This window comes from Myotis nattereri (assembly GCF_964212035.1).
Source record: "Myotis nattereri genome assembly, chromosome: 19".
Lineage (NCBI taxonomy): Eukaryota > Metazoa > Chordata > Mammalia > Chiroptera > Vespertilionidae > Myotis > Myotis nattereri.
Window position 1 is genome coordinate 1,515,832 of NC_138095.1, and position 22,262 is coordinate 1,538,093.

The 22,262-nt window shown below is 54.4% G+C and overlaps 1 protein-coding gene across 1 annotated transcript in view; it reads left to right on the forward strand.

Annotated features, from left to right (window-relative positions):
- The first annotated feature begins 887 nt into the window (after nucleotides 1–887).
- SORL1 (sortilin related receptor 1) overlaps nucleotides 888–22,262 on the forward strand; it is a 152,796-nt gene continuing 131,421 nt past the window's right edge. Inside the window, exons 1-2 of the mRNA XM_081113349.1 lie at nucleotides 888–971; nucleotides 21,537–21,653. Coding sequence (XP_080969475.1) covers nucleotides 21,564–21,653 — 90 coding nt within the window. The 5' untranslated portion in view covers nucleotides 888–971; nucleotides 21,537–21,563. The remainder of the gene's footprint in view (nucleotides 972–21,536; nucleotides 21,654–22,262) is intronic.

The following is a 22,262-nucleotide window of genomic DNA, read 5'->3' on the forward strand; positions in this document are numbered from 1 at the left end:
CCTCCTGCCTCCAGGGCAAGCCTTACACCCTGGCTGCAGGCCGAGGGGCTGGCGGCCGCCTGTGCCCACTTGCCTCGGAGACTGGGGGGCTCTGCGCTTGCTCTCCGGAGGGGTCGCGAGCCAGCCCCCCGAGTGGGGCTGTGGCCACCAGGACCTGCTGGGCTCAGAGTAGCTGACAGTTTCCGAGGGGCGGTTTCACGTGGCCTCTCCTGGGCGCTCGGTGATCTCCCAGCTCATTTTCTTTGGCCAAGACTTTCACCGGGTCGGTGGGGCTGCCGCCGGGCCCTGGCGGCGGGCGGGGGCGGGCAGGGCTGTGCCGTCGGAAAGGAGACGGTGACACTTAGGGCGGCCTGGCCACGACCCCGCGCGGGCTAATCCGCCCCGAGGTGGAGCTGGCACGGCAGCGGGGAGCCGGGCCAGGTGTGCGCGGCGGGGAGGGCGCACCCGCGAGCCTCGCGGCCTCGACCTCTCCGTCCCTCGCGGCCTGACTCCCCCCTCCGCCGGGCGGGGCAGGCGCCGGGAGGCCGCTGGCGGGAAGGTGCACGCGGGACGCGGCTGCGGCTTCTCACGTGACGGCGCCGCCGGGAGCGGGCGGGGGCGGCGGGGGCGGCGCGGGGCGCGGGGAGGGCGGGGCTGGAGCCGGGGCGGCCGCGCTCCCGCTCGCGCTGCGCATTCTCTCCGGGCGGCGGCGCCCCCTGCGCAGCGCGAACATGGCGCCCCCGAGCCGCAGGCAGCCGCGCCTCCTCCGCGCCCTGCTCGCCCCGCTGGCCCTGCTCGCGCTGCTGCCGCCACCGGCTCCGGGCGCGGCGGGGACGCAGACGCTGCCCGGCCGCACGCCCCGGGCCCAGGACCGCGGCTTCCTCGTGGTGCGGGCCGACCCGCGGGAGCTGCGGCCGCGGGCGCGCGGGGAGCCGCTGCGCAGGAGACGGAGCGCCGCGCTGCAGCCGGAGCCCATCCAGGTGTACGGACAGGTGAGCCCGTGGCCGGCGCCCAGCCCCTCCTCCCCGCGGCTCCCGCCCCGCATCCACCCCGCGCAGCAGCCTCCGGTGCGGCACCGCGGGGAACCCCGGGCTGGCATTCGTTCCCGACCCCTCCCACCCCCAGGAGCACACCCTCTGCCGTTGAATTGCATTCATCTTTCCTTCTTCCCGTCGGTTTTAGCAAACGTATTCCAGGTAACTGGGGTGCACCTTCCCCAGGGGAGTCTGTGGGTGCGGAAGCATGGGGTGCGCTTCATGTTGCGTGGGGGTGAGAGGTGGGCCGTGCCGGCGAGCAGCCTGCGGTTGGCGCAGAATAGCGCGAGGAGGGGGTTTCCACTCTCACCGCTCTGCCCGCGGTGGAGGTGAGCGAACCGGAAAGCAGACATGCAGATGCAGCCAAGGGTTACTGTGTGTGCGTGTGTGCGCGTGTGTGTGTGTGCGCGCGTGTGCGTGTGTGTGTGTGCGCGCGTGTGCGCAAGTGTAAGCTTCTAATCTACCCCACTCCCTGAAACACAATTGACTTTATTTTGGATGCGAATATCCCTCATGATTTGAAAGACTGCAAACATTTGTTGAGCATTATTCTGTGATCTATTTCTATCCGGGCAATGGCTTTATTAGATCATGAGTAACATGAATTTCACTTCCATGGCCAGACTTCATGCTAGAAATTGCAGACCGAGTCTGTGGGTTAGTATCAGGTTTGGAAAAATTAATTTGATGGTGTAATTGGTTCACGAGACTCCCAGGCCTGCGGTTAAGATCGACATCGGCAAAAATCGAAGGTCAGTGGGGGAGAAAAGGTGGGACCAATGGAGCTCGTAAACAGCACGATTTCTACAAAGTGTCCCCTTTTAAAAGAACAATTAAAAGATTAGTCTGAATTTTGCCTCTCTTCACCGATTTTTCTTTAGCCATTTCTTCAGGAAATAGAGTTAAACATTCAATCCTCGGAGCCAGGAAGAACCTTATAAACAAGCCATCTTACCCTATTGTATCGTAAATTTTTTTAAAATTAACTATATTGCAGTGACATTGGTTAACCCTACTGTGTCATTTTGTTGATGAAGAAACCAAACCTGGGGCAGGTGAAATGACGAGCCGAGGTCACATGGGGCCGGGCTGCCTGCTCCCTAACTTGTGGCTGCATTGTCTCTGACTTTAGGGGGACCAGACAGTTGCAATGACATTATGTAAAGCTTCTTAAATACCTACTTTTAACTCCTGTGTGTGTTGGGCTGTGACGGGGGCGGGAGGTGGTGAGTGGGCGGGAGCATTTGACTTCTGCCTGCTGTCAGCCCCTGGGGACCTGGTGTGTGCCAGTGGGGATGTGATTGCCCCCACTCCATCTGAAAAGTGTGTGTTGTTGAAGTCAGCAAGGTCCTTGCTCAGCAGAGATGCCAGCATCCTGATGGAGGGGTGAGGAGTGGGGTTCCCTTGTTCATTGAGTCTCCCCAGTCAGCTCTGCTGTGGACCTGAATCTGCTCTCTGGGGGCCTGGAGTGGACGTGGGTGCAGGAGGGCGAGGAGGGGCGCAGTCCCTTCCTGAGCTCAGGTCTGCTGCAGCTATAGCTGTGGAGGGAAGAGCTTTCCTGTCTCAGAAATATGCACACAGTTGCCCTTCCCCCTTGCATTTGGGGCAAGTTAACGATGAACTGTGTTCTCAAAAACCACGGCTCTTTTATGCAGCCAGGCAGCGTGGGTTTGTTCCAGTTGAAGGATGGAGAACTCACAGTCCAACATATAATGAGGAATTCCTGCCCAAAGCAGGACACGGGCAGTGCTGCTGTTTTCCCTCGGAGACTGTCTTCGGTGCCATTGCTCGCGGATGCCCCGGGTTAATTTGGGTCTTTAAGGAGTGGGCTAGGTAGAAAGAAGAACTTCCTGGTGCTGGGCTTCCTGCCGCGAGGAGCCCTATGCAGACCCTTCGGCTTTGCGCACAGGAATCAGTGACCGAAGGGGCCGGCCGGCCCCCTGGGACCTCTGGAGGAATTCACATCTATTTGGAACGACCGTTCTAGCAAGGGGGACCTTGTGCGGGCTTTTCCTGGACAGACCTGGTTTCTCGCTGTCCCTGCGGGTTATGAGCAGTGCTGCCTTCACTGTTGGTCAGGACATGGACTATACACATGCCCATCCTGCTTCTAGCCCAAAGCCAGGTTCCACGTTGTACTCCTTCCCTTTAACTTTAAAACCTAGAATGTCAGTGTTTTCCCTTAGTATCGTTTGAATTGAGTGTGGTTCTGTAGAGATGGGAGTGCAGATGGGGGCGGGAGTACTTCATCCTGCTTTCAGAAGACTTACAACGTAAGGAGGTAAAGCAGATGCAAGTAAGGCACGTGACTGTCCAGACCAGAACAAGGAAACACGGATGCAGTAGCCTTTCTCAGCTCAGCGGGGGTTGTTTGATAGGGGAGGGCATGGGAGACGGAGTGGTAATGGGTCAGTGGGCCCCAGTACTCTGTAGGTTCTGACCTCTGACCTTGGATGAGGTTGAGGATATCTGGTAGCACAGATTCAGGCTGGAAACAGGAGCTGCCTAAATGCAGAAGCCCTAGGCCACCAGCTTCGGGAGGAGCGAGGAGGGCTTTGGGGGGCGCCCTGCGCGGGTGGAGAAAGGGCCCTGTGGTGTGGTCAGTTCTTTTTCTCTGGCTCCACTAACCTGTGGCGTTGAGCCCCTCCTTACAAAGGTCAAGTCCAAGAAAGGGGATTCCATAATTCTTGCTACACTGAGTTTCTTCTTGATTTTATGTCCGCTCCGTGTCCCTGTGCCTTCCTCTGCCTATTCCATCCTTCAACACACAAGCAACTCCTGGGGGAAGAGCTCTTTTGAGCTCAGTTGCAGTGTTACCAGCCTTGCGTTGTGTTGGTTTAACTCTCACGTCTCCATGTTTGCTCATTGGGCGTGGATCAGGTCTTTCTCTCCTCTGTGTCCTGGCACCGGGGAGTCCCTTCAGTAATATGGGTGGACCTGGTAGAAGCCAGGCCTGGGTGTAGGGAGTCATCCAAGTTCTAGAACAGGTGTTCCAAGGAGGGCCTGGCGGAGGCTGATGGTGAGTTGGCTCACTTGCTGGGGAGGGCAGTGGTCGTGGGGCCCCTTTCCTCTTGTGTGATCCGGGGGGCTATTGGAGTGATGAGCGGGGATTTGTGGTGCAGTGCCCTCTCTTAGGCTCTGTGGCATCGCTAATGTATTGTTTCAGGGAAAAATCCTCTGGAATGAAGCTCAAAGCCTAACAGGATTTACAGGTTTATTTTCCTTCCAGTGAGCTCTCTTTATAATTCCAGGGAGTATTCAGTGTCCTGATTTGAGACTGAAAATCAAGTGTCTGTTACAGCACAAGGTCCTGGGACAAAGAGCCTCCTTTGGGGGTGGCACACTGCTGAGCTTCGGTCTCTTTGGAGTGGATTCTTGCCCGATACACTGGCCTGGGAAAGAATTGGTTGGATGGTTCTGAAGTTAGAATGTTTGACCTGCATCTTCTAAAAGATGGGAAGGCAAAGCATTTTCTGTTTCCAGTTGACTTCACGTAGGTGCAGAGTTGCCTGGCGTGTTGGGTTGGCTGGATAAGGGATGTGACCTTGAGAAACGTCCTGGTTCCATTTGGCATCCCTTATTGCATGCAGCTCAGTTTCCGGCCACCACTGAGCTCATTGCTTGCTTGTTTTGGGGTATGTAGGTGGGTAGAGGCTTTACGATGTGCAAAGAATGGGAGGAAGGGGGACAGGGATGGAGAATTAAAGGGATAAAGTGAAAAGTCATCTTGGAGAGCAGTTCCCTAGAGATATAGAGCTCAGAGATGCAGGACATCAGAATATAGAGATCGTGGATATTGGTGTGTGTTTTTAAAAATATATTTTTATTGATTTCAGAGAGGAAGGGAGAGGGAGAGAGAGAGAGAAACATCAATGATGAGAGAGAATCATTGATTAGCTGCCTCCTGCATGGCCCCTACTGGGGATTAAGCCCACAACGTGGGCATGTGCCCTGACTGGAGCCTTCAGCCTGCAGGCCGACACTATCCACTGAGCCAGACCCGCGAGGGCTGGGTATTGGTTTTAATTCATGTTGTTTCCAAGAAGGCTTTCTTCATAGGGAGTGAAATGAAGCTGATGTTGTGCTTAATAAGTGCTTTGATACCTGGGATCCAGGAAGCAGATCCCAACAGCAACTAACAAAGATGGAAGTTGTTGAAACATCTCTTTGTGGATTTGGATCTGCTTCTCCTTAGAGATGAAAGCCAGCTTTGTACTGTTACTACCCGGCCCCGGGTCCGAGACAGATGGGGCCAGCCCGACAGCCCAGTAATCTGCAGAGCTGGTGACCCAAAAACAACCCCTCTGCCTTTGGTATGTACTTAGTCTTTTTTTAAAAAACACCAGTGTACTTTCTAATTACATTTTCCTCAGACAAATATTAAAATGAGTTTGCATTTTTGAGCAACTGGTGTGTGAAATGGCTGGCATGAACAGAAGCTAGCTTGGAGTTTAGAATTTTTGATAAGTCAGATGCAGATAATTGACTGCATAAAAGTGAATTAAAGCTGAGGTATTACATTGACCTTTTCTCCATTTCTTGAAGATTTAGTGGAAACTAAAGGTGAGCTCCCTCCATTTTGGCTTGCCTGTTTGGGATTAGGATTTTTCCAGAAGGGGTCTGGGCTGCAGGGGTGAGGCGTTCTCTTTGGTGGTGAGCACACACCTTCCTGACAATTCTCTAGGTGCACCAGGACATCCACTGGCACATGGTGTATTCAGGCCAGCCACACCGATGCAGAAATCAATTTCCTTCAGTTTAAAATGAGCCACAGTTAATTCCGACCTAATTTACTGGTTTATTGAGCTGTGAACGTTGGGCCTTCAAAGAAGTGGCATGGGCGGCCTTCTGCATGGAGGCGGCTAAGGATGCTGATATAAATCAGGGAAAGTAGGGCGGGCTGCTGATAGGTCAAGATTTGGGTTCCACTCCGTTATTGTGAAACCCTCAGTTTTTTTAATTGTAATATAGGGATGCTTTGTGCATTTCTTTTTTTGAGGGTGTGTATGGGGGGTTTCCATGAAGATAGAACTTGATAGTGATCACAATAGTGAGTTAAAAAGATTTACAGCATCTGTGACTGTGGGTAACTGCTGCCCGCAGTGGGAGCGTCCATGGCCCTATCACTCTGCTAGCCAAGAGCTGGAAGACCCTCCTGGCCCGTGAGGGAGCTCCCAGTGGAGCGCTTTTTTATTCCTCACCTGAGGATCTTTCCCCATTGATTTTAGGGCGAGTGGGAGAGAGAGGGAAAGACAGACAGAAACATCCATGTGAGAGAAACATAGATGGGTTGCCTCCTGCATGAGCCCTGACCAGGGCCCGGGCCTGGGAGGAGCCTGCAACCGAGATATGTGCCCTTGACTGGAATCGAACCCGGGACGCTTCGGTACACTGGCCAATGGTCTGTCCACTGAGCCACACCAGCCAGAGCCCAGTAGAGTGCTTTAGACACCTGTGATGATGGGAACAGTCTGTGTCTGGGCTGGCCGGTGTGTGCACTAGCAACATGGGCGGTTGAGCGCTTGAAATGTGACTGTATGACTGAAAAATTGAAATTATTTTATTTCATTTAACCTTATTCAATGTAAATTTAAGTTTAAGTAGCCACATGCAGCTCTTGTCTAGTGTTCTGGACTGGGTAGCTCTTACAGGCTGTGGGAGGTCTTCTCTCCCAGTGGTGGACGGCCCCTACCTCCCCGAAGGGTCCCTGGATCGATCTGGTCAAGGGCACCTACCTCGGTTGCAGGCTCCTCCTGGCCCGGGCCCTGGCCAGAGAGAAGCGGAGCTGCAGCAACGGGGCATGCATTTGTTTTACCTCAAATGGGAGGGAAATGAGCGTTTTTTGGATGACCCGCTCTTCAGGTCATTGGAATGAGGGCTGCCGTCAGACCCAGGTGCTGCTGGCTGCTGGCTGCTGGCTGCTGGCGGGAGTCAGTCTCTTTCTCTCCTGGCAGGAATGCTTCAGGGGCTGAGGATGGCACGTGGGTGGGGTGCTTGTCTTCGGGGTGCCTCTGCACAGCTGCTTCCCCCCATCAGTGCCTTGGGCGATGACAGCTGACGTCTGTGCCTCACTTCTGATGTGGCCTTGCACCAACGGCCCCTCGTGGGTCTTTGCTGAGTTGCTGGGCAGACTCGCAGGTCTGTTGAGCCTGGAAAGAGTTTAGACAGGGGGGCCTGCCCGCCCCACCCCGTGTGCCCTGGACTTGTTGACTGGCCTCCCTGTAGCTGGTTCTGTCTTCATCTCTGCAGCCCGGACGGACGGCTGGCACGGGGATGACAGCACTGGCGTGTGTCTCCATCGCCGCGGCACCCGCTCCCGCCCACCCTGCACTTGGTGCCGTGGCCGCGACAGCTGTGGGCTGTGCGCTGGGAGCACGGGGGCCTCCCCATGGTTTACCTCCAGTCTAAAAGCACGCTGTGGCTTCTCAGAAAGGCAGGCTGATGCGCTGATAGCCCAGATCTGAGCGGCAAACAGAACAGCAGAGAGGTGTGTCTGTCAAACGCGATTCCTGCTGTTTAGGGGCCATCGTGCCGTTCATGATCCCTCTCCATTTTTTAAATGAAGAAAGTAACTAAGGTGGCTTCTGTTATTGAGAAAAGACCAGCCTATTGAGTAGAAACCCACTTCCGCCAAATACTTGTGAGTCAGGGGGGACGATGGTGAGCGTGTGGAGTAAGTGGGTTTGAGCCATAAGTGGATGGGTCCTGATTGGGATTTTCATGTTAGTTGGTGCCCAGGTGAGAGCCAGTCAACCTTGCTGAGCCTCGGAGCTGAGTAGTGTCACGAGGAAATTTTTAACTCTTAGGAAACCTTTGGCCTAGAAAAAAGGGGGAAAAGCTGGGATGATCTCATGGAATGTGGAGGACCAGTGTTAAGCAAACTTGGGAGAAAGGCTAGTGTAGGGCCTCTCACTGGGTGACGCAGGCGGGTGCCTGTGAGATGAGCCGTGTGTGAGGCAGAGGCCCAGGTGGTCAGGGACCCTCCTCTGTCTGCCCAGGGCCTCTGTGCGAGATAGGGCCCCTCGGCCTGCCCGTGGGGCCTGGTGAGGGGGCGGGGCTGGATGCCCCGGAGCTCAGAGAGGAGCCCACAGTGCCGGGTGTGGGGACGGAGGGAGGCGGGCGAGTGGCCTGTGAAACGTCAGCATTGTTTGGAAGAGACTTGAAAGGTTTTAAACCTGGGCTCAGTTACTTGAGTAACATGAGACTCTGTACCTGTACCTACTTCGTTCCCTGAAGTTCTCTCGCTGAGTCTTTAAAAAGATCCTGCGCTTACTGGGCATGTGGTCGCTGAGCTTGGCGAGGTGTGCCCCGCTGGGGATGGGTCCTGCGGGTAAGGCCTTGCATCCTTGGAGGAGAAGAATTAAGGGGTGGCGGTGGGGAGCTGGACAGAGGTAAATGGGGTACGGACACAGGGCAGTGGAGTTAAGCTAGGAGTCAGCAGCTTCGCGCTCCGTAGGTAAAGAAGCCCCTGGTGAGGACAGGTCTGGGGGCCTTCAGTTCTGGGCTGTAATGTGTAAATGCTTCCCCTGTGGGGCGAGGAAGCCGGAAATGCGTGCCACACGGGTGGGCTGGAGGTGGGTTCCCCCGGGTTTCTGAGCCCGGTGTGGAGGGAGGGGACCGCCCGAGCTGGGCTTGGCCTGAGCGCTGGGCTTGACCCGGCTGGCAGGTCCGACCCGTCCATCCACACTGCCATGGCTCTCCGCGTCCAGCCCTGCTGGGCTCGGTGCCTTTTCATGGAGCCGTTTGGTGCAGAGCGGCTTCCTTTGCTGTGAAGAATCCCCGTGAACGGCAGGGAGCGGTGTGAGCATCCTGAAGTCTGGAGTGTGTGTGCGTGGCGCCCGCGCCGCTGGGCAGGCACGGCGAGCGTTGTTGCTGCTCTCGTTTCACAGGGGGGTCTGGGGGCTCGGGAAGGTGACAGCCTCACGCAGCCAGTAAGTCGCCGGGACCGACACTCCGGCCGCTGCGCACCGCACGTCTGCCTCGTCACTGTTCCCGCGCCAGCCCTGCTCCCAGCCAGGGACCACGGCCTTTTAGCTGTAAAAGGCACTCTCCCCCTTTTACACCCTGGAGCTCGTTTCATGTCACGCTCTTCTCGGTGCTCTTGGCCACACTAACTTCCTGTTGCAAGTGCCGAGCCCTCCTGGCTCCTCCTGGCCAGCCCTCCTGGCTCCCTCCTGGCCAGCCCTCCTGGCTCCTCCTGGCTCCTCCTGGCTCCTCCTGGCTCCCTCCTGGCTCCTCCTGGCCAGCCCTCCTGGCTCCCTCCTGGCCAGCCCTCCTGGCTCCTCCTGGCCAGCCCTCCTGGCTCCTCCTGGCCAGCCCTCCTGGCTCCCTCCTGGCCAGCCCTCCTGGCTCCTCCTGGCTAGCCCTCCTGGCTCCTCCTGGCCAGCCCTCCTGGCTCCTCCTGGCCAGCCCTCCTGGCTCCCTCCTGGCCAGCCCTCCTGGCTCCCTCCTGGCCAGCCCTCCTGGCTCCCTCCTGGCCAGCCCTCCTGGCTCCCTCCTGGCCAGCCCTCCTGGCTCCTGGCGCTGCTCTGCTCTTGCGGGAGCCGCACTCTGCCCCACCCCCAAGTCCGCTGTTGTCCTAATTCCTAGCCTGGAGTCTGGCATAGTAAATATTTATTGAGGGAAGGAAATGACGAGGTTGCAGAGCCAAAGAGGAGAGTCTGGGAAAGTTGATGTTCCGGAACCTTCCTGAAGAGCTCCCAGAAGTAGCTTGTAGTTCGTAGGTGAACCCTCACTTAACACTAGCCCTGGCCCAGGGTGCTCAGCAGCGGTTAGCACTGGGGGTGGGGTGGGTGTCTGCCCTGGCCTGGGGTTTTGATGCAGGTGCACCACCCGCGCTGCAATGCGGGAGACGGGGTAGAGGTGCCCTGACGCTCCCCCGAGCCTGTTTTCTTACTTGCCACCTGGTACCCGAAGGGGTGATAATTTTCGTGACAAAATGCCTTTCACAGGTTCTCGTTAATAGAGCAGCAGACGCGCTGTTCGCTGAATGACATGGGCTCCCCGGGAGGAAGCGCACGTGGAGGCCGATGCACAGAGATTCTGCTCCCTGTGTGGAAAGTCAGTGAGAACAGGGTCGTCCCCCTTTGGGTAAAGAGAAAACAGGATTATCTCCTTACCTAAAACCATGAGCTTGTTTTCCCCTAAAAAGAGATCACGATTTTAGTTAAAGAGATTGTAGTGAAATGCCAAGTTTTTAAGCCCAAGGTCCTCATCTGTGAGATGGGCGGCCAGATTTATCAGCAGAATAGGTCCTGAGGTCTGTGGGCGAAGGGTCTCGAGCAAACACAAGGAGAAGTGAGTGAGCAAACACAGGCGGTGCCGTGAGCAGGGCTGTGTGAGGCAGCTCTCACCTAGACTCCTTCGGGCTGGGCTGCAGGGAGGACGGCGAGCTCACTAAACGGTGAGAACAGTCTTTTAAAAAAATTGTATTTTTAAAATTGATTTTAGAGAGCTCGGGAGAGGGAGAAAGAGCTAGAAACATCAGTGATGAGGGAGAATCATTGACTGGCTGCCTCCTGCACACCCCACACTGGGGACCGAGTCTGCACCCAGGCACGTGCCCTGACTGGGAATCGAACCATTGATCTCCTGGTTCATGGGTTGACGCTCAACCACTGAGCGACGCTTGGACTCGGAGGGCCATTTGCAGGCCTAGCATTTAGGTCGTGCAAACAGGTGGTTGGAGAAAACCTTGTTATTCTTGGACCTCAGGACTCTGGCTTTGGCTTCCTCAGGCCCGTCCTGAAGTTCAGGGCTTTGTAGCCGCCTGTCCTTGCTGCCGGCTTCAGGGACAGGATGCTTGCTGTATGTGTCACTGTCCACAGTGCGTTCTGAAGATGCTCCTTTGTATCTCCCTGGCAGCGAGGCAGAGAAAGAGCCAGGCGGCCTGTTTGTCCTCCCGGGACTGTGCTCTGGGAAGAAGCTGTACAGGAGTGACGAGGATGTAGGCTGTGGTGTCTGGGTTTGACCAATTTGAAAGAGTTGATGCCAGAAGAAATGAATAGAGACGCTAGGGGACCCATTCCATATTCTGGATAAGCCTCAATGATGGTACTGTGGTTTTATTGTAAATTTCTCATTACCGTCAGATTTGCAACACTAATTTCCCCCAGAAGGACTCTGTGTACTTTTGACAGGTAAGAAATGGTTCAAGAGCCCCAGTGGCCCTAGGTGGTGTGGCTCAGTGGATAGAGTGTTGGCCTGCGAACTGAAGGGTCCCAGGTTCGATTTTGGTCAAGGGCACATGCCCAGGTTTCGGGCTCGATCCCCAGTAGGTGATGTGCAGGAGGCAGCTGATCAATGATTCTCTCTCATCATTGATGTTTCTAGCTTTCTCTCCCTCTCCTTTCTTCTCTGAAATAAATAAAAAACATGTTAAAAAGAAAAAGAGCCCCAGTGGGTGCCTTGCACCTAGTGGGCCTCATGGATGTGCAGTCAGTAAGGGAAGCATGAGAAGTCAGCCTTCACCCCACCTTTGTCCTCCTTTTATTGCTAACAACCCAGGGCTCGAGGCTGGAGACCATCTACCTCTCTGGATGCCCAGGCACGCTGGTGGCGAGAGACAGCCATGGTGAGGTGTCGGCGTTGGGTGGTGACTGCTGTGAGCCGGAGGTGCACACGGCCTCCCAGCCCGAGGCGCCCCACTGGGCACGGGGGCTGGGCCCCGGGGAGCCCACCCGCAGGCTGCTGGGCTCTGCACAGCCGCTGACGCGCGGACGCGTGGCTCTGGCAGGACCCGGCCCTCGGCCTGCTTCCCCGGGACTCGCTCCAGCTGCGTCGCTTGGTGGTTTGAAGGATCCACAGGAGATGAAAGAAGCAGCTCTGAAGAGTGGGAGCTCCGAGGTATTGGGTCAGCACTTGAGACGTTTTCTGTTCTTTCTAGGTCATAAACAGAGTCTTTTAAAAAATTGAGCTGAGTTTCACATAACCACTTGGAAGTGCACAATTCAGTAGCATTTAGTACATTCACAGTGTTGTGCAACCACTGCCTCTGTCCAGTCCTAGACCATTTCATCCAGAACAAAACCCTTTCCCAGTGAAGTCACTCCCTGCTCCCCCAGCCTCGGGCAGCCACCAGTATGCCGTCCACCTCTATGGACTACCTGTCCCGGACGTTCATATAAACACTACCATGCAAGACAGACAACTTTTGGGTCTAAATAGGGTTTTTGAGGGTTCCCACATTTGGCTCAGATCAGTAGATCATAGAGTTTTAACAGCTTCCCAAAGACAGCTGCCCCATAAGGAGTCTTCTGGCCGCCATCATTTTTAAAAAAATATTTTTTATTGATTTTTTACAGAGAGGAAGGGAGAGGATTAGAGAGTTAGAACCATCGATGAGAGAGAAACATTGATCAGCTGCCTCCTGCACACCCCCCACTGGGGATATGCCTGCAACCAAGGTACATGCTCTTGACCAGAATCGAACCTGGGACCCTTCAGTCTGCAGGCTGACGCTCTATCCACTGACCCAAACCAGCCAAAGCTGGCCACCATCATTTTAAGTCCTAGGTCCTGCCAGTAGGAAGGGGAGTGGACTAGACCCATTGCATTGGAGACATGCCAGGTATCGCTTTGAAAAATACTGGTTCCTGGGCTCCAGTCATGGGGGTTCTGAATTAGTGGCCTGGGGTGACTCTGCAGCCATGTTCGGGACCCCTGGGCCAGGTGACCTCTGTGGCTTTTTCTCTACTCTTCAGCCACCTGCAAGCCTAACAGAGGCCTGCAGCGCCTCCCGGATGCCAGCGATCGTTCGTGACGTGGTTTCTGTGTACAGGACTGTCTGTGGTGTGTGATTTTGCTGTGTTTGCTTCCAAGGGGAGATGGGCCCCTCCCTGCTGCCTTTACAGCTCCAATTCACTGTCTCATTATCAAGCTCCAGCTACGCCCTGTGAGCTGGAGGTTGCAGGGGGCGTGTGGTGCATGCCTGGGGGTTGCTGTGGTAAGTGACTGCACATCCAGGCTACCTTCCTGCAAAAGCCACCCGCCCACCCTCCCCTGTCTGGCTGTGGAACCTGCGTGAGCAGGTGGTCTGGAAGCCTCAGCCGCTGAGGGAGGCCTGAGGAGAGCCTGGGGGGCGGGGGGAGTCCCTGGGGCTGGAGAAGGCATCACACAAATCCCAACCACCAGGAAGGGGAGGGGTCTGTCCGCTGCCCACAGGTGTCACTGCTGGCGGCTGCCCTGGGCGAGGGTTCCTGCTCACTGTCCATGGCGAGCAGCTCCACTTCCTTTGCCCCCTGGGCAGGGGCGGCAGGGGCGACGGGGGAGGCAGGGCGGCCAGAGAACAACGCGGGTCTTCGCTACCTGCGTGCCACCTCCCCTCTCCTCAGTGGCTTCAGAAGGGTGCCCGACTCCTGCGGCTGAGGCTGGGCTTGTGCTGGGGGATGGGCCCCGGGCACCTGGAGGATTAGCGGTGACGCAGCCAGAGGCTGCGCGGCTCAGCAGGGACTTCCTCACCCAGGAGACGCCATGCTGCCATGCGGCCAAGGGGGGGGCTCAGCTGTTTGGGTGGCCGGGCTAAGACTTTCTTGCCAGGGATTTCTTTTCTCCCTGCTGGGCTGCCCTTTCAGTCTGTGGTAGGAATGGAAGGGACATATAATACAGTGAAAATAACTTTTATTTACTTGTTTGTATTGTGTGCATGTTTTTTCTTTTCATCTTTATTGTTGAAAGGCCCTCCTTTTCCCCCCATTAACCCCTCCCAGCCGCTCCCGTTCCCCCGGCCCTCAGCACCCCGTTGTCCGTGTCCACGGGCCAGGCATATGTGCACACGCGTTCAGTGGCTGATCTCTTCCACCCACTAAACGTAATGCCTAACAAGGATTTCACCCAGCGCACCCCCTGCGCTTCCTTTGTGACGCCCTTGGAGTTTGATGTCCTTTGCACCCCCGCCCCCTTTAGGATTGGGGGAGGGGCCCCATGGAGCTCATGCTCTGAGTGGAAAGACTCAGCACGTCCTGTTGAGACCTCTTTCCCACTCTGGTCGCTGCTGGCCTGTGCCTGGGCAGTCGTTTCGTGTCACCTGCCGGAGGGACTGTTCAGAGGTGTCCCGAGCGAACGAACCTTGGTGGGCGTTCCCACCCCAGACCCCAGATGAGCTTGGATGTTGTTCTAGGGCCACGTCCTTGATTGTGCAGGTGTTTGCGTACTTCTCTGTGGATTCCCCTCTGGTTCTGGGGGGATGTTTTCAGAGGGAGACTTTCGGCCGGCGACTAGGCTCCTGATCCCAGGTTCTTCCCGAGGCGAGGGCTGGAGGAGCTGAGGGAAGGGAAGGGAAGGGAAGGGAAGGCCTGTGGAGATTCTCTTGGCTCCTTTCTCCCTGTGCATTTTGGGTTAAAAGATGTACTTATTTCTGTTTTTTTCTTATGTATTGGTTTTGGGTGTACCGCTTAGTGGTTAGACAATCATATACTTTCATAGTATTCCCCTCAATATTTCCAGTGCCCACCTGGCACCATCCATGGTTATCACAGTATTACTGACTATATTTCCTAAGCTTTACTGACTTCCCCGGGACTGTGTTGTAGCTGCCATTTTGTGCTTCTTAGTCCCTTCACCTCTGTCACCCAGAGCTCTGAGCTGTGCCCCCCCCCCGCCCTCCCTTGCCGCCCCCCCCCCCCGACCCCCCGGAACCACCAGTTCTCTCAGTGTCTGTGAGTCTGCTTCAGTTTCATTTGGTCATTTACTTGTTCCTTTGGCCACATATGTAAGTGAACCATACGGTATTTGTCTTCCCTGACTGACTTCACTTGGCATAATACCCTCTGGGAGCAAGTGGCAAGGTGCCATTCTTTGTATGGCTGAGCCATGTTCTGCAGCGTGCCCTGGTGTGTGGCACTGCTTTTCTGCCCTTGTCTGGGACGGGCTCGGGCTGCTCCCATCGCGGGGCTGCTCCCATCGCAGGGCTGCTGTCAGGATATGAGGCTGCGCTGAACATGGGCGGGCGGGTTCTTTCCGATCCGTGGTTCGGCTTCTTCGGGTAAATCCCCAGAAGGAGAATCACTGGGCGGTAAGGCTACTTATTTCCACTTTTTATTTACATTTCTCTGTTGATGCCTGGACTGCCCTGAGCAGGAACATTTTGGGATTGACATACTTTCCTAAAAACATCTCGGGTCATTTTCTTTAAAAAAGGCCCCATTTCGTATATTTTCCAAGAGTTTGGATGCAGGTGCTTAGGACCCAGAGCAGAGTTAGGGTGAGCCGCCTCCATGGGCTGGCGCAGGCGCTCTCTCCCACCTGGGGTGTCAGAGCTTCCCCGGAAGTGGGTGGGAAAGCCGGCCAGGGGGGGAGGGGGCGGCGGGGGTGGAGGGCGAGGAGTGGGGGCAAGGCCCTGGGCGGGAGGGTTTCGCTGGAGCTTCTATGGGAAGCCTCTCCGAAGGCACGTCCGCAGGGGCTGCGTTGGGCAGCAGTCCGGGCAGGGGTGGGGTGTGCAGGCCTGAGGGGCAGAGGCTGCTGGGAGCCCAGAGCTGGACTTCCTCCTGCCCCAGCCTGAGGTGAGAGGTCACAGAGACCAGGATCGGCCTCTCCCCGGCTTGCTCAGGAGGGGAGCCCAGCTCCTGTTTCTGGGCTTTTGTCCTGATTTTGAATGTTGACGGCAGCTCTCAGGATTTCTGTTAGTGTGGCGATCAGTGTGTTCTTCACCCAGAGGGCGAAACGCAGTGCACTCGGGTGTTCTAAAACGGCAGCGAGATAGGAAAGAGGACCAAGAGACAGCTGGAAAAATGCTCCAGGTCACTAATCATCCGAGAGATGCAAATCAGAACGACATCGAGATATCACACCTCACACCGGTCAGAAGGCTACCATCCACCAATAAACCAACAAGTGCTGGAGAGGATGTGGAGGAAAAGAAACCCTCCTGCACTGCTGGTGGGAATGCAGACTGGTGCAGCCACTGTGGAGAACAGTATGGCGTTTCCTCAAAAAACTAAAAATGGAACTTCCATTTGACCCAGTGATATTCCACATCTAGGAATATATCCCAAGAAATCAGAAAAACCAATCAGAAAGGATATATGCACCCCTATGTTCATAGCAGCACAATTTACAATGGCTAAGATTTGGAAACAGCCTAAATGCCCATCAGCAGATGAATGGATTAGAAAACTGTGGTACATCTACATGATGGAATACTACGCTGCTGTAAAAAAGAAAGAACTCTTACCATTCCCACAGCAAGGAGGGACCTGGAGAGTATTACGCGGAGTGAAATAGGCCCGTCAGAGAAGACAAGTATCAGATGATCTCACTCATATGTGGGATCAAATGAAGCAAATAAACTGATGATCAAAAAATCGACCGAGAGGGGCACAGGGTAGAGAGGAGAGCTCTGGGCCTTATCCCATCAAGACTCGCCCTCCACGGTGCTCCCAAGCGGCTGCTGAGAGTGCCCACCACCCAGGCCTTTGGAGGCCCAGCGCCAAGACCTGCAGTGCCAAGGCCCCCCCCTCTATGTCAGGGCCCCGAAGCGGGGTGGAGACTATTGTCTACCTGAATCTTCAGACTGTCCTTTGCTGTCGCTGGCCTGACTGCTCCTGGACCCCCCATGTCCGGTTGTCCTGGATCCGGAAGATGGTCCATGTCCAGTGCCCAAGTGCTGGGCTGTCAGGTGACTGCTCATTCCGGGATGCTTGTCTTCCTCTTGAGCTCAATCCTGACTGCCCCTGGGATGACACGTGGTGTCTTCGAGAGGATGTCTCTGCCCGAGGAGAGCCTGATCGTCTAGAGCTGTCTGATCCGCCCACGCCAGGTCCCTGTCTTCTGTTCCCACTTGAGCCTGAATGTCCATGGACAGACTCAGATGGCCCATGCGGGCTGTCTGCCCTCGATGGGACCCAGGTTGTCCAGAGCTAGCTCCTGACTGGCCATGGGCAGCCCCATGGTGGTCTCCTGACGCAGGCCCTGATTATGTCTCTGGATCTTCCGAGTGTCCTTCGCTGCCACTGTTCTGATTAGTGCTGGACCCTAGGTTTCTGGCTGTTTTGTCATTAGTGGTGTAATTTCATACTTCTTTTGTGACTTTTTGTTGTTCTGACCTGTATATCTCTCTATTTTTCAACTTTCCTCTGTTGGATTTAACGCTGAAATTATAAGTATTTTTGTTTTTTCCCCCCAATTGTCCTTTTTCCTGTATCTTTTTTCATGTGCATATGAGTCACTGTGTTGTTTTTTTCAAGTTTGCACACCATGATCCTGTGTTTTCATAACTAATTTCATCATCTTTGCCTCTATTTCCCCTGATTGGGCTAACACTTGACTGTCGCCTGCTTCCTTCTACTTCAGTAGAATTTGACCTACTTTTCTCTTTTCCCCTTTTGTTGTGATTTTCCCCCATACGTGTCTCTAGGTCTGCAAGTAGATGTATCACCTTTTCCCTTTTTCTTTCAGAGCTAGACCCAGGCCTTTTCCCTCTTCCTCTTGGGCCCTTGGCTCTTGCTTTTCCCCTCCCATCACTCTCTGAATGCCTGGACTTTCCCTCTCTATCTTCCTCCTCCTTGTCTTCCTCCTATTTTCCTTTATGTCATGTTCTCCGTGTTTCTTTAGGTGTCCCTTCTTTTTCTGCTTTGGTCTGATGCTTGGAAATTCGTCTCATTTAGGGTAATAGTAGGCTTCAGCGAACTTGAATACCATCAGAAAGAATTCTTCAAAGTCTAATTTCTGGTTGTGGTCTATGTCAAGGATATCCATAAAGACGTCGGCAGTATCTGGTCATCTGGATTCTGTACAGAAGATATACAGAAGGGAGGGTTCATTAGGCAGGCTCACGCGGTCAAATGAACAATCCAAAGTCCATTTAGGGAATGTGAATTTTTGCTACTTAAATTGAAACCAAATCAGGTGTTTTTTTCTTGATATAGTTTAGCTTATTGTGACTCTGCAGAAAATTAGAGGTAATTGAATAAAAGAAAGAAATGTTAAATACATGTGACATGAAAAGATTTGTTGGCTAAGTTTCTCTTTTTCCTACTTCAAATATCAAAATATTATAAAGCCAATAATTGAACTATCTTTTAAACATACTATCTTAATGTTCATTATGTAGGAAGAATATTGTGAAGGTCTAACTAATTGGTATTTATTTCTTTGTCATTAAATATTCATATTATTATCCTTCAAAAGAAAAATAGACCCCAGACCCTAGCTGGTGTGGCTCAGTGGATAGAGCAGCGGGTCCTCAAACTTTTTAAACAGGGGGCCAGTTCACTGTCCCTCAGACCATTGGAAGGCCGGACTATAGTTTAAAAAAAACTATGAACAAATTCCTATGCACACTGCACATATCTTATTTTGAAGTAAACAAAACGGGAACAAATACAATATTTGTATTTGCATGTGGCCCGCGGGCCGTAGTTTGAGGACCCCTGGGATAGAGTGTTGGCCTGTGGACTGAAAAGTCCTGGGTTTGATTCCGGTCAAGGGCACATCCCAGGTTGTGGGCTTAATCCTCAGTGGGGGATGTGGAGAAGGTGGCTGATCAGTGATTCTCTCTCATCATTGATGTTTCTGTCTCTCTGTCCCTCTCCCTTCATCTCTGAAATCAATAATAAAAAAATATATATACCTTATCTAATAAAATGTCAATATGCAAATTAACCATCACTCCATCACAAAGATGGTGGCACCCAGACCTCTCAGCCACAGCGCCGGGGTGGGGGGTGGTGGCCGCTGAGAGTGGGCAGCGTGAGCGGCCTGGCGGAATGATTGCTTCATTGCCACGGTGATGAGGCAAGCGTTGCACCCCAGGCCGCAGAGGGCCTCTAGGCAGTGGGCACGGAGCGGCTGGGGCGGTGGGGGGGGGGGAGGGTAATGCTTGCAAGCATTTTGTGCCTGGCTGCGGATGGGCTCTGGGCCGTGCAGAACCTCTGGGCAGTGGGTGCTGAGTGGCCAGGCCCCGCAGAGAGCTACTGGTGCACGGATTCATGCGCAGAGTTACTAGTATACATATACATATACATATACATATACATATACATATACGTGTGTGTGTGTGTGTATATATATATGTATATGGGTATAAAAAAAGCCAGCAAGCATAATGCCGTGATGACCAGAACACCGGTCTCTATGACGCCCAATGCGGCCAGCGAACTGGCCCGATCAGGGAGCGGGGCTGGCTGTCCAACCTTCTGCAGCCCCTCCCCCGGCTGGCCCCACCCCTGATGGGCCCCAACCACCCCAATCGGCCCGCAGCCCCACCACCCAGCCAGCCCCACCCCTGATTGCCACCCCCTACCCCAATAGGTGGCAGTGCCAGCCGGTCAACCTCCTGCAGCCCCCCCCCCCACCAATCTCCACCCCAGATTGGCCCCCCACCCCGATCAGGGGCAGGGCCGGCTGGCCAAGCACCTACGGCCCCTTTCCCCAGCCAGCCCCACCCCCAGTGGTCCCCCACCACCCCGATTGGTCTGTAGCCCCTTCCCCCAGCAGTTCTGCCCCCAATAGGCCCCCCTACTCTGATCAGGGGCAGGGCTGGCCAGCCAACCACCCATGGACCCTCCCCCATGCTGCTTGCCCCTGATTGGCCCCCCCTACCCCATTTGGGGGTGAGGCCAGCCGGCCAACCTCCCACGGTCTCCTTCTCTTGACAGGCCCAGCCCCGATCCACCCCGATTGGAGCAGGCTGGCTGGATCGCACTCGTGCACAAATTCGTGCACTGGGCCTCTAGTATATATATAAAAATAGACCCAGAATCACAGAAGCATGAACAGAATGTTGAACCTCAGAGGGAAGGCAGGGAGGCTGGGTGGGAAGCAAATCAACCAATGAACTTGTATGTATCTATGCATAACCTGTGGACACAGAAAAGGGGTAGTGAGGGCCTGGGAGGGTAGAGGAGAAGAGCACTGGAAGCGGTTAATGGGGGAAAAGGAGGACCTATGCAATACTTTCAACAGTAAAGATTTAAAAAAACAAAAACAGTAATGAGGTTAGTTTTCCATAACAGAAACTAAAGGAAGTGTTCTTTATTCTGGGAGTGTATGTTTCCTCAGGTTTCGGGGTTACAGTGTCCTTTGTTTAAGAGTGACAGTGATTACAGAGGGCACACGCTTGGCTTGGGGGCGGGTTAGGAACGTACCTGATGACTCCCAGGAGCTCAGGTGCCAGCCTCCCTCCCAGTTATGAGACCTGAACAGCGAGGGCACTGGTTAGCAGAGGCTCTCTACTCATAGACGTGGCCCCTACCTCAGGTGCTGCCCCTCTGGGATGCCAGGGCCCTGAAAGCAGCTTTGGGATAGAAGAAAGCAGGACTGAATGCGGGCGGAGACATCTGATACCTTTCCTTATGTTCCAAGGCTGAAGCTCAATCTTGGGTTCACACACCATTGTGGGTTTACACCCAATGGCCACAGCTAGTTCACACCCCAGTGCAGATTTCACACCCCACTGACAGTTCACAACCCACTGCCAGGTTCACACCCACTGCCAGGTTCACACCCCACTGCCAGGTTCACACCCACTGCCAGGTTTACACCCACTGCCAGTTCATACCCCACTGCCAGGTTCACACCCACTGTCAGTTTATACCCCACTGCCAGGTTCACATCCACTGCCAGTTCATACCCCACTGCCAGGTTCACATCCACTGCCAGTTCATACCCCACTGCCAGATTCACACCCACTGCCGGTTCACACCCCACTGCCGGTTCACACCCACTGCCAGGTTCACACCCCACTGCCAGGTTCACACCCACTGCCAGGTTCACACCCACTGCCAGGTTCACACCCACTGCCAGTTCACACCCACTGCCGGGTTCACACTCCACTGTCGGGTTCACACCCACTGCCGGGTTCATACCCCACTGCCAGGTTCACACCCACTGCTACTGCTGGGTTCCACCCCACCCAGCCTGCTGTGTCCTCAGGAAGCAGGGAAACAGCAGATGAGTCATGCTCTGGCACAGAGGCTGTCCCTGTTCTTAACTGGAATAAAAGGAGTGGCCATCAACCTCCTATTGGCCTTTCTAATTTACTTTCATTTTACTGGTTTACAAAATTTGGAAGCATGGGAACGACTATAGCAAAAATCCAAAGGTCATTTCTTTGAAGTCCTGTTCCTCATTGGGGACACTAAACCTCTCTGAATAAAACTGCTGTTTTGACCATTTTCTCTTTCGCCCTTGCTGTGAGCTGAGGGTGAGCCGTGCCACGGGGCCCAGAAGCCCTCATTCCAACGAAGGTTTGAGAGCGCGGCCTTTCTGGCTGTGCTCTTTCTGGACGGGAAGAGGTTCCGCTGTGTTGGAGCGCATGTCACGTGTGGAGTAAGGATGAGAGGAACCAGATGGGTTTCACAAATCAGTGAGAGCCCAAGACCCTTCGCAGTTCTGTTATGTTACAAAGAGCAGAGGACTAGAGTTTCTGGGGGAAGTTGACGCTGGTGGAATCTGTGTGTGTGTGTGTGGGGGGAAATAGGCCACCCCACCCCCCACCCAGTGCTCCAGATCTAAGGATGGTAGTCGTTTCTGAGTGACAGGGGAGGGAGTCATGGCCCTAATTTCTGTGTTGGTTTTGTCTCCTAGGTTAGTCTGAATGATTCCCACAACCAGATGGTGGTGCATTGGGCCGGAGAGAAGAGCAACGTGATCGTGGCCTTGGCCCGAGATAGCCTGGCCGTGGCCCGCCCCCGGAGCAGCGACGTAAGTGTCCGTGTTTCTCAGGATCCTCTTCCTCCATGCCGCCAGCATGTCCCTTTGTGATGTGCCAGGGTTCTCATTCCAGAAAACAGCGGGTCATTGGAGAACGGACGGCATGAGTTACATCCAGAAAAGAGAATCCAGAAAATAATAAATGCCCCTTATTTGTTGACCACAGGGCCATGCAGTCATTGCCAACGGATCATGTGATGTGTGATTGCTTTTGCGAGGTGACAGGGGGCGGTCTGGTGGTTGTGTCTGTTCACAGTGCGGGAGTGCCTTCCGGGCAGAGTGTAGGTCTGCTCACAGCCCGGGGAGAGCTCATGGTCCTTCTGTCCGTTCTCCCAACACCTACAATTGGGTGCACTGTTGAATCAGATTCGCTCATATTCTTTTTTAAATTTTTATTTTTAAAAAACTTTTACTTCTGTTAATCCTCACATGAGGGTATTTTCCCATTGATTTTTAGAGAGATTGGAAGGGAGGGGGAGAGCCAGAGAAAGAGAACCATTGATGTGAGAGAGACACATTGATTGGTTGTCTTCCATGCGCCCCGACCAGGGCCAGGGATTAAGCCTGCAACCAACACACGTGCCCTTGACCAGAATTGAA